Here is an 11893-nt window from a genome sequence, read left to right as displayed (position 1 = left end):
GGATGGTGCGGCTTGCTTGTTGATCCATTTGGGACCATTGGCCAAAGTCCAAAATTCATGTTCCAAAGAACCAATGCGAAACTGCTTATTCCACGCTACGTAGATACATATGTCCTGTACATATCCATCCAATAAATCAATCAATATATTGATTCCAAGTTAAAGAAACAAAGAAAAAGCTTTCAGAAATAGAACTCGTATGAAAATTCAAACATTTATTTGTGAATTCTATGACAAAACACAGTGGGCAGTTAGAATACAAGCTACATTGATCTATAAAACAAAAACACATTTTTAAAAGCCCTCTTGTGATCACCGCTCTCATTTTAATGTGTGTGTGTGTGTGTTTTATCTGCTTCAAAGTACGAATACACTATGTACAGAGGAAATGCTCAAGTGTGATCAGTAAAGGGAGACAGCTACATATTTCCACAGCGACCCGCATCGAGATCAGCTGTTGACATTCAGCTTTTCTCAAAAACAACAAAATATTCTACTGAATCTATGACATACTACAATTCGTTTCCTTTTTTTTCTTGAGTGTAGCTTTCATTGCATTCTCCGTTATTTATTTATTTTTTACGAGGCGTTACAAAAGTCAAGCATATTGTAGGTAATATTTCTAGCTAATTTACAGACAGTCAGCCTTAAGGTTTAAGCCTAAATATCAGCTAATAGTACTATGAAGGGCTAAGAGGTTATTGTACATATTGCAATTGGATGTGATTAATAAAAAAAAAAAGGTTTAGGTAGTTTTTTTTTACAGCTGGCAAATGTGAAATCTGTAAAAGCGGGTTATCAAGGGAAATGAAAAATTGCGACGTCTGATTAAAGGAATCCACGAGCGATTAAAATGAGTCGGTGGATTTCTCCACAAACACAGGACAGAAATGGATTGGTGATTATGACGATTGAAAATTGGTAAACATTGACATCAGAATAATATTGACGGGAACGTAAATCCTCAAGAACCACTTGTGATTTTTCATCAGTCCTCTAGATGGTGCTGTTGGTTTAAAAATAAAGGCTAATGAAATGCGGTAAATTTCCACTGCCTCTTTAAACCAAGAGTGCCATCTAGAGGAACAAAAAAAAAACATAAAAAAGTGGTTCACGAGGTTGAACATGTCTAGCTCTAAAATATGCCAAAGTACGAGAAGATAAAATATATCCGACATGCATTTTTTTGCCACTTTATGTTCCTGCCATTTTGAACAAGATAGCAATTATGTGTTATAAGGCAAAATGTGCTCCTTAGATATGTATTTCAACTGAAACACAAACAAGCACATTTTAACATACTGTATTAGCAACAATCCCACTAAAGATGATTTTAATATGCTAGAATGAGGTTTTCATCAGGCAAAGTCATTTGCTACTGAAAAATGTGATTTTGTAACTTTCCTTTAAGCATACAGTGTTCCCTCGCTACATCGTGGTTCGGTTATTGCGGCGTCACTCAAACGCGGATTTTCATTCATGACCAAAACTTTTTCTAATGCAGGCTCGGGTCGTGTTTTTTGTTGAGTCAGACCAATCAAAAAATAGCAATTATATTTGTTGAAAAAAATTAACCTCTACTACATGGCATCTGCTGCGGGTTTGTACCTCTATTTTTCTTGATAATTTTCCAGACAAAATAAAAATCGATTTTAAGGATTTATTCATTTTTATTAACCACAAAAAAACGTTTAATCTCTACGTCACAGATTTTTGTTAACACGGGTATTTTGGGGAAAATAACCTCAATGAGGGAACACTGTAATAGCCCATAACAGCCGATTATAAAGTGGATAAATATGAATCAATCATATATTTATATATAAGAATATATATGTGTGTGTGTGTGTGTGCGTCCATAACCCTTTCCGAAAATGCCATTGGTATATAACCATGTAAACAATTAGTTTTGTTGTCCCTCTACTGTATTGTGTATTGTGCGGCGTTCTTTGTGCATTAAAAACAATCTTGGTCATTGAAATAAAAGGCCTACTGCATTTGTTTCAATATGGAGTCCACAGCCAATGTGACAGGCACTTTAATTATCTTCATTCTGGCGATGACACAACGGAATGCAATATGAACAGCGTGGTCATTTTTGTGTTTTTGTCGTCCATCATGATTTAATGATGAGCTGACCCTTTTGTGAAAAACAGCATGTTTGAGAAATTAAAAGATAGGGTGAGTGAAGTCATTAAATTATGTTAATTAAAATTGAATTTAAGACCATTTCAGTGGTTGGACTATATTATTTATGTCATTTTAGTATTTTACTTTTTATGGGTTGTATGGTAAAAAAAAACAAAACAGGTTTAATAATACATTTTCAATGGGCAATTTAGGTATTTTTTTGTCTTTTTCTTTTAGTTTTAAATTTTTAAACAAATTCAGTCATTCACAACTGTACTTTAGCTTAATAATATTAATAATACAATATAAGAACAAAAGCTGTTTTTCTGGACTAGAAACCCAATTAATAAATTGCTTTACAGCTTAAAAGTAAAGAATACAAATTATGCCTCCACCCTCCCTCCTCTTACAGAATCTAAAACTTCAAATTAATTATCAGCTAATACCTTTGCGCCGAGAAAAAAAATGCAGCGGAGATTGCCATATGAAAAAGGTGCAAAATATGTTTTACTTTTCATTACCTCCCGCCAAATCAATACAGTGTTTATCTTCGTACGTTTTCCAAAGAATTACCGTCATCATCTTGGCTTGAGTTTTGACATCAGTGAAGAAATAAAACAGGCACTTCACCAGTAGCCTCAATAAACACAATTAAAAAAAAAAAAATCTCTTACAGGTAATAGCTGTTACTTTTCCTTAGAATCTACAAAAAACATCATTATTATATAACACAATGGTCCCTTAATTTGGAGAAAAGGTCCCAGTATTCCAAGTATAGTTGAGGTCTTAAAACGGTAAAATTTTCGAAAATTGATTTTAAAAAAACAGTCTCCCCTCTATTTATTTTATACAAGCAGCACATGCAGGTGGGGGTGAGAGGTAGGGTTGGGGGAGGGGGGGCGGGGGGCACTACATTCTTTCATTTTGGGCCACCAAGACTGCTGTCCTATAGCGAACTGGTGTAACATGGTCATTAGGTCCATAGTGGTATTTTTCCGAAAGTTCTGCTGGTTGTTTTGTGATTGGTAAACTAGTATGACTGCCCGTCCTCCTGACACAGGAACTACGAAGAGTGAAAAATGTGTGTGAGTTACATGAATGCGTGCGGAGCAGTGTGTGTTATGTTTGGCAGTGCCCGTATGTGGCAGGTTAGGCGATGGAAGTGGACGTATTCGCGTGGCAGTGGTGTGGAGTGTTGAGAAAATTCCTGTGTGTGTATGTGTGTATGTGTGTGCGGCAGAAGCAGTGTTGTCACTCTGTCAAAGTGTCTCCCTTCTCCTCGACGAAGGCCGAAGACTCGTGCGGGCGGTGTTGTTTGCACTGTCCCGGCGAGGTGCGAGGACCTCGGGAAGGTCGGGTGTGGCAATTTGACGGGGTGATGCAATCGCAGGGTCCATCCTGTCACATAGTAACAACAACATTGCTCGATTACAACCCATTAAGTGGTCTCTACCGCCACCTACTGTCTTGAGCTGAAACACGAGTCAACAAAGAATTTTCTGTTTGCGGACATAGTTTGAATGCTGCTCAATGGAATGTTGCAAAAATCGCAGAAAAATCAATGTAATAAATCCTATTAAAATGCGGATCAAAAATTGTAATTATAATGGTTTTATATGGTCCAAAATTTGGACAATGATTATTTTTGTACACAAAATCTGGCAAGTCCAGCTCCAATCACAGAGAAATGTCAGAACCATTGCATTTTGAAATTTTACATGTTTTAATCATCTGCTGGAAATTTCAGCTCCCTAGTGTTTTTTCCCATTGATTCTTTTATGAAATCATTAAAAAAAAAAAAATCGAAGGAATTTCCATAATTTGTAACTAAGTGGTTGTGCCTTGTTACACTGGGTGGAATTTCAGCTCCTTTGTGGTTTCTATCAATTCTTTTCTTTTGATATAAAATAACTTTGATAAAGATCAAAGGATTGGACAAAATATTGTACAAAGGTTAAAATGTTTATCGTTACTATCATGGTCTGTGTTACAAAATACTATTAAATATTACTATTAACTTTTATTAACTACTATTCTAGTTTTTTTTTTTCAAATAAAAACTCACAAAGATATATTCTGTTCCACACCGATGCAAAATTTCAGCATATCCTAAACATTGCTGGCAACGAGCGGAATCCTCATAATCACCAAAATGATGACATTTTATGACAGTCAAAAATTGGAAGGTTTGTTCAAGGATGGTCAACAAGCAGTTTAGCATCTAAAAACAATCCCCACACGTGTGGACTAATCAATTGTGTAGATTTTGGAAAAAATATGAAAATCACCATAATGTGACTTCCGAGGTTTCCGACCGACGCCAGGTGTACGTTACCGCGCCTCGACCCCAAGTCCTCACCTCAGATCCTGCAGAAGCAGCGTTGGCCATCCCGTCCTTCCCTCCTCCTCCCATGATACTGACCATCTCGTCACCGGCCGTCTGTCTCATGAAGCGCTTGTTAACGATCCTGGTCACGTTGTCGTTGCCTCCACACAGTCCGGCCAAGGCGCCGAGACCTCCCACGGCGGCCGGCAGACATTCCGTCTTGAGCTCATCCACGCCGTTCAAGCCTCCTCCGATTAGAGAGTCTCTTTGTAATCTCTCTCCCGGCAGGGTGATGGCTCCCTGGCTCCGGCCGCTGCACACATTTTGTAAGAACTCCTGGACGAGGCCTCCCAAGCGCTGAGGGCTTGGGTCGGATCCGCAAACTGGGGTGCAGGAGGGTTTCCCTGCGGCGTGAGGGTGTCGCACTGGACTGGCACCTAAAGGTGGACGGAGAACGTAAGAGCCCTCGGAACAGATCCCTGCGGAACACCACTTTATTTTTCAAACAATCGATAACCTAAAAGGTATGGATTTTTGTGTTGGTGTCATCAACGGAAATTAGGAGGAAAAATCTTCGCTAACGAACCCTAATCATGCGAGAGAGATGAGAGTATCACGCAAAGAAAATGCGGGTCAAAGATGATAAGGATTAAATGTGTACTAGCAAATTGTTGACAGATGAAATTTAACATTGCTTTTAAAAGTAAATCATGACTAAATAATATTCGTCAACAAACAAGATGACTAGCAAGCAAACAAGACTCGCAGCAAAAATCCTGGTGGTGTGAAAGTTGTGCCGTATTTAATATTAATATAACAATATTTTTAATCAGATTGCAACCAAAACTTTAAAATACAGTATATTGTTTTTACATTTAAAAACAGTTTCTGGATTTATTTTATAAAATTGCACTATCTTTAATTTTGTTTTGTTTTTTAAACTCACAGTTTATGCACCATGTCCCCACATAAACTGCTTCAAAATTGGAGCATATATAAAAATAGAATATCAAAATTTCAGACAGTAAAAAGTGTAATTGAAAAAAATACGTACAACTACAATGCAGATGTAAAACTGGAAAATTTACATAATGATTAATTTTTTTTTCGTCCCCCAAAACTGTAAACTCGCGGTTTACCTGCTGTATAAATCATAAGGATTAATAGAGCCACTGTCAGATTTTGAGAAAATTTAAGGCTTTTATGTGCCCCTTAAAGTGCGGAAAATAAGGTAGACAAAAATGCCATTATTGTTCATCAAATAAAACCAGAGCCAGAGTGCCTGGAGAGAACCCACACGGGCAGGGGGAGAGCATGCAAACTCGACCACGAAGGCCTTAGTGAGCTGGAATTGAATTCTGGACTCTTAACTGTGAGGCAAACGTGCTAACCACTCAAAGATGAAAAAGATGCCAAGAACTGACACAAACTAAAATGACAACCTGAAACACGGACTAGACTTGAACAAAAACATGACTCCAAAAGCAGCACTTGTTGATTTTACCTCCATCCCCCCTCCAGAGTGTCTCGGTGCTTCCCGAATGTTCCACGACACTGAAGAGGCTCGAGAGGCCGTCGGTGAGGCCGCTCAGCACGGGGCTGTCCCTGGTGGTGGTTGAGCGGGCCCATGCTGAACCTCCACCCCCGCTGATGGCCCTCTGCTGGAGGCTCCACAGACTGCGCTCTCGAGACGAAGGAGTTCCATCCAGTCTGGAGGTGGAACCTGTAAAAAAAAAAAAAAAAGTGAACTGGATCATATTCAAAAGATAAATAAAGCGTTACAACCGGGAATTTAAAAATACCTGAGGACACGCGGCGCTGGAGCTTCGGGGATCCGAACTTGGGTGAGCAACAGGGCCTCTCGATTCGGCAGTGAACTTTGTCCAGAGACGTTGATATTTGTCTTGTTCGGGCTGACGCTAGCGGAGACGTGGTTGTGGATGAGGGCCGAGGTGACCAGGCTTTGGCGTGCAAACCCGCCGCCCTGCTGCTGCTGAGGTTGTCAGTTTGAAGCCCGATGCTGACGCATTGCGCAGATGTTTGCGTGGACCGGGTGGACATGCAGACCGCCTGAGAGGTAAAACAAGGCAAACGGGAAGAGGAGATTGAAAAACCTTCATCCAGTTATATGTTAAAAGAACTCATACTTTGATTATGATTTTCGGTCCCATTAATTGGTTCCGGCTGTAATATTATCACTTGAATAAAATGTGTGATTTTTTTCAGACCTCTAGATGGTGCCCTTGGTTTAAAAATAAAGACTAGTGCAATGGAAATACACTACAGGATTGACTTTTCACTGCATCTTTAACCCTTGTGGCATGATGTGACAAATTATGGAAATTCATTTTAAAATTTTTATGATATCATTGAGGAATTAATGGGAAAATATTCTAGGAAGCTTAAATTTCCAGCAGATGATCAAAACGTAAAAATTTAAAATTCGGACATTTCTATTTGATTGCAGTGGGACGTGTGAGATTTTGTGTACAAAAATAATCATTGTCCACATTTTGCACTATATAAAATCCTTATAATAGCAATTTTTGAGATGCATTTTAATAGGATTTAGGACTGATTTTCCTGCAATTTTTGCAACATTGCGTTGAGCAGTGATCAAACTATGTCAGCAAAGAGAAAATTCTTCGTTGACTTGTCTTTCACCTCAAGACAGTAGGTGGCGGCAGAGACCAGTTAATGGCTATGTTTTAAAGTGTCACATCACAGACTAATATCATACAATTTTTCAAGTTTTTGTGGGTGTTAAAAATATTTAAGCTGCATATGTATAGATAGAACAGATGAACAGTTTGAGTGGCTGAAGGAAAAAAAAAATCATAAATAACTTTAAATATTACACCTTCAAAAAGCATTTACAAAGTGTGTGCGCGAGGTTGAAATTAAAGAAGTGGCTCATGAGGCACCATTCATCCATCACTAATATAAAGTGTTAATAACGGATATTTTTCAAAGGCGGAAAAAGGTCATGGTCCGTTATTAATTTAATGGTATTTCATTTTCAATGTCAACTACTGCATGTTTTGTTTGTTTGGTTTATAGGAATGAATTTAGAAGTAAAGTAGTTCAAAACAGACACTAACTGGTCTGTCAGAATGCTTGAAATCAAAATGGCTGGCATTAAAAAAGTTAATGAGGGAAATCGGAGGCTGAGTCGGGCTGTCTGCTATGTGAGGATCTTGTGTGAAATGTGGCATACAGCAGCTCTTCGCATGTGTTTCCATTTTGTATTGTGGTAATATTTGAAAACGTTTCAGTTTGTTATTACTTGAAAGCGTCTTTGTTTTTAAAGCCTCGGAAATTCTACAAAAATTTGACTTACGGGTTCCTTGCCGGATTTCCTCTCCAGCGATGAGGAACGAATGGCTTGACGCACACAGTTGGTCATCTCTTTCATATCGTCGCTCAAGTTGGCTGAAATCTCCCCCATTTCCAAGTTGTGGAACGGCGATGGGGTCATTCCGTCAGCCAGGCCGTTAGCCGAGCCGTTGCCGGTGAAAGAAGCGGCGGTGCAAGCGCTCCTGCTCTCCAGCAGTTCTCGATGCTGCTTGGATAGAGAGCTCAGCCACTGCTCGTAAGATGACGAAAAGCAGGACGGGGACTCGGCGGGGCCCGCTTTTGAGACACCCGAGCCGGGGGCAAAACCCTCATTGGGATTCGCCTGCGTCTCGCCGGTCTCCCGCTTGTTTGGTTGGTGCTCCATGCGTCGGACGGCAGGGGGGCTGTAGTACATCCGGATTCTGGTGCTTTCCGGAGCGGTGTGGCTCCTCTGGACGGACTCGGGATCCAGTTGTGACCCGACCAAATTGCTGCAGGACACACTAGTGCTCGGGCCATCCCATGTTTTACAGGTTTCCCCCACATCTGGAGTCTGGGAAGATCCATGTTTGGGAAAACGATTAAGACCTGCGTATTTACAGCAATTTATAATATTTTTATTATATATCCAACCATAGGGTGTTTTCACATTAGGGCTGCAAGGTTATGTCCAAAATAATAATCACAAATATTTTGGTCAATAATGAAATCACGATTATTAATTATCGTTATTCAACATATTTGGTCAACGTTTGATCTGGAACCTTCATGTAAACTTGGGACCTCTGAACCAAATACAAAGAGAGGGTTTGGAGGGACTGCTTCAAAACGAAGCAGAGTTGTATCCGTGCAGTCCTTCTACGTTCTCCTCATGCATGAGCAGAAATGAATGCCTTTTCTCCTTTGTGTTTAGTTTCTCACAAATGTCTAACCGGTGAACATGACCATTTATTGGCCTTTTTTTTTTAACAAGCATTAAATAAACAAGGCTACAAGGCTTGATACTTACAAATAATAATAAACAAAGTAAACAATAATCAAAACAAATGGCACACAGGGCATCACAGCTAATTTACTTGCTGAGTGCAAAGCAAATTTTAACCAATTAACAGTCAAAATGTCATTTTCGGTCACTTTGAACCGAATGTATTCAAAATTTTTTATTAAAAAAAAAGTGTTATGAATTAACCTCATCAGTCAGGCAGGTCCAGTTCTTCTTGTTGGAGTCACTCAGCTGCGGAGAGGACAAAGGAGGCGGGGCTGCCAAGTTGACCAAGCCTCTCAGGTCAACTGCTGTCCGGAACTCTGGCTCATCTAGCTCTGGTGTGGATTTATTACTTTACATAAAAAAAAAACAAAAGAAAACAAAAAACAGACTGTAATTCAAATGGAATGCTCCAAAACACTCTCCATGTATTGATACTGCAGAATCTTTACCTTGGTGATCCCATCCCATTGGTGACAAATGTATCTACAGAGGACTCACCGCTTAATGTTTTTGACTGTGGAGATATTGTAAAAAGACAAAAAAGTTTTATAAATTTATCATATTTAAATGCTGTGATGCCTACTCAGCAGAAACTGTCTGGCTTGGTTTTTGATTTGAATATTTTCGGCAAAAGATATGTTTTCGGCAGAACATAAAGTAATCAATTATAGCTTTGGGTACAATTGCACTAAAATAAATCAATTATTTTGGTACCAAAGTGCTCAGGTGATTGCCTAAACTAATTTATTACTTCAGTACTTATTTACCTAAAGTACAGTAAGTACCTATCAATATCACTTTTTTTTTAAGTACTTAAAGTAATATTGTGTAGTATTTATATAGTTTTTCATTATGGACAGCAGGAGGTGTTGCAGGTGCTGCATTTACCATTGTCCGTAACTATAACAAACATGGCCGCCTCCGGAGAAGTGCCACCCCTCATGTAATATAATTTAATGTTAACTAGACCTATGATTATATTTAAAACATACTGCTGGTCATTAATAACATATTCATTTTCAGGTTTTTGAAATTTACAATCATTTAATTTATTTCTTTTTTATTAAAACACTCTAAATCTTACACACTGTCTCTTTAAGTACTAAAATCATCAATTATTTTTGAGCTGGATTTACTTACTAACAGACATTTTTAGACCTACAGTACGTTTTGCCGAAACATGTGAAAAAAGAAGAAATAAGTAATTGAGATTGAAAATCTGGCTACTTTAAAAAAAAACGTAAAAATATCTTAAAGAGTTAAAGTGGTACTTTTAAGCAGTCCAAGGGCTCTCCGAGTTTCAGTAAAACATCAAAATATACAATGTGAACCATGACAGGAACGCATCTGATGAAAGTACTGTAGTGCCGAGCAAAGTCTTATCAGCGATGCACGCCATCCCCCACTTTCAGCTTCCATTATCTCAAGGCACACAAGCTTCTTATCTTTGACTTTTTTTTCTACACACACATACCTTAGTCTCTCTCAGCATCTGCTCCCACTGAGCTCTCTCCTGGCTGAACCGCTCTAACAGCTCCAGCTTCTCCCTCCCCCAGTTCCTCTCTCCGATCTGAAGCTGCCATGGTAAAAAACACAAAATATGAGAGGTGCCCTCTAAATACTGTTTGTAACACCCAAATGTTATCTACCTGTTTTGTCAAGTCCATCACGGCTGCGTAGGACTCGGCAAGAAGGTGCTGGTGCTCTTCACGCTCCCTCTTCAGTGCCACCTTCAGGTCTGGAGGGTCCATTGCATCACCAGATAGCGTTCCTGCTTTAGCTGCCTTGGTCTCAAGCTAGGAAAAAACAAAACAAAGAATCATATTAAACATCATTCGATTATTTTTGAAGGGAAGTCCACCCAGAGTTTTTTTTTTTTTTTTAATAACATGTTCTATGTATTGTGAACCTCAGTATTGTGAGGCACGTACATGCCAAACACTCAATCGCCATGCTGCAGTCACCGTAATCATCGAGAATAAATCTCTCTCTCTTTCTCGCCCATCGCTTCACACTCCATAAATTGGACACCATTTCAACTAGTAAGTGTGATTTCTTGAATTTTTTATGAGCATCTTAGAATTCCCTTTTTCTCCAGGCTGCTGCCATCTCGTAAGTTCATACGACCCAGGCGAGTATCCTGTCATTTTGACACACACGGTGCAACACACATACACACAATTGCTTTCTGGCTAGGGGTGGGTCATAAACGTGGAATATGATGTTTAGTTCCGATTCAGTCCCCCGTGGACACAAGGTGTTGTTAATGTTGAAGGTAGCCTAATGAAGAACCTCATTCAGCGCCCAGTCAACAAGAGAGGCCATTTAAGTGAACAACACATTTAGCGGTTTATGAGAGGAGGCACGCCGACTCGCCATCTAACTCCCAATCGGATTTGAGTTATTTAATCAAATAAAGCTCACACGCAAGCGTGAACAACAACAACATCCTGAGTGTTGTTCACCAAGCAAGGCGTCAACTTTTGATCATGTGTTGAATCGGTAATGAGGGTCAGAATATTGTTTACAAGACATTCGACTACTTCATTGTGGCATAAAACAGCTCGGTGTTGATAGTCATACAGTACCTAAACTTTGCAATCAAATAAATCCCATTTGCAAGCATGTAGGAATTAACATATGGTGCTTCTTTTGAACCTCTACCTATTTTGACAATCTATTTTATTTTTTAGCCTCTGAGTGTCTTCTTTTAATGCTTTTCGTTAGATGTATCAAGTTCAATGGCCCAAATTGGGTCGAAATTGACAGACGTGTGCCATCTCGAGGAAGGAAAAAAAAATCAAATGTGGTTTATGAGGTTCAATTTGCCAATCGTACAGTAGATTATAACCGTACTCTCCCTCGCCCACCTGAGTGATGAGGCTTTTGAGTTCGGCCCTCTCCACTTCCCATGATGCCTTGGCCTTGGCAAACTGCTGGGTGAGTTCCTGGGAGCCTTGCCTCTCCTGCCGCAGCTCGTCACTCAGGTCCTGCAGCGCCACCTTGAGGTCTGCCAGAGTGCTGCTCACTGCGCTCGACTAAAGAGTGAAAATGAAATCCATGTTGAGAGTGTGTTTAGGAAATGAGCAAGCATGTGTTTATGAATGTGTTAC

The 11893-nt window shown here is 39.5% G+C and overlaps 1 protein-coding gene across 1 annotated transcript in view; it reads right to left on the bottom strand.

The window, feature by feature from the left end:
• Positions 1–195: 195 nt before the first annotated feature.
• Positions 196–11893, bottom strand: part of mtcl2 (microtubule crosslinking factor 2) — a 59777-nt gene continuing 48079 nt past the window's right edge. Inside the window, exons 15-24 of the mRNA XM_088407309.1 lie at positions 11651–11818; positions 10430–10576; positions 10255–10356; positions 9230–9294; positions 8982–9129; positions 7797–8345; positions 6259–6526; positions 5961–6179; positions 4490–4893; positions 196–3528 (exon numbers count right to left, since the gene is read on the bottom strand). Of these exons, the coding sequence (XP_088263435.1) occupies positions 3382–3528; positions 4490–4893; positions 5961–6179; positions 6259–6526; positions 7797–8345; positions 8982–9129; positions 9230–9294; positions 10255–10356; positions 10430–10576; positions 11651–11818 (2217 nt within the window). The 3' untranslated portion in view covers positions 196–3381. The remainder of the gene's footprint in view (positions 3529–4489; positions 4894–5960; positions 6180–6258; positions 6527–7796; positions 8346–8981; positions 9130–9229; positions 9295–10254; positions 10357–10429; positions 10577–11650; positions 11819–11893) is intronic.

Source organism: Hippichthys cyanospilos, chromosome 2, assembly GCF_059441005.1.
Source record: "Hippichthys cyanospilos isolate Australia breed blue-spotted pipefish chromosome 2, RoL_Hcya_1.0, whole genome shotgun sequence".
Classification (NCBI taxonomy): Eukaryota; Metazoa; Chordata; class Actinopteri; order Syngnathiformes; family Syngnathidae; genus Hippichthys; species Hippichthys cyanospilos.
This window is presented reverse-complemented; position numbering and strand designations above follow the sequence as displayed.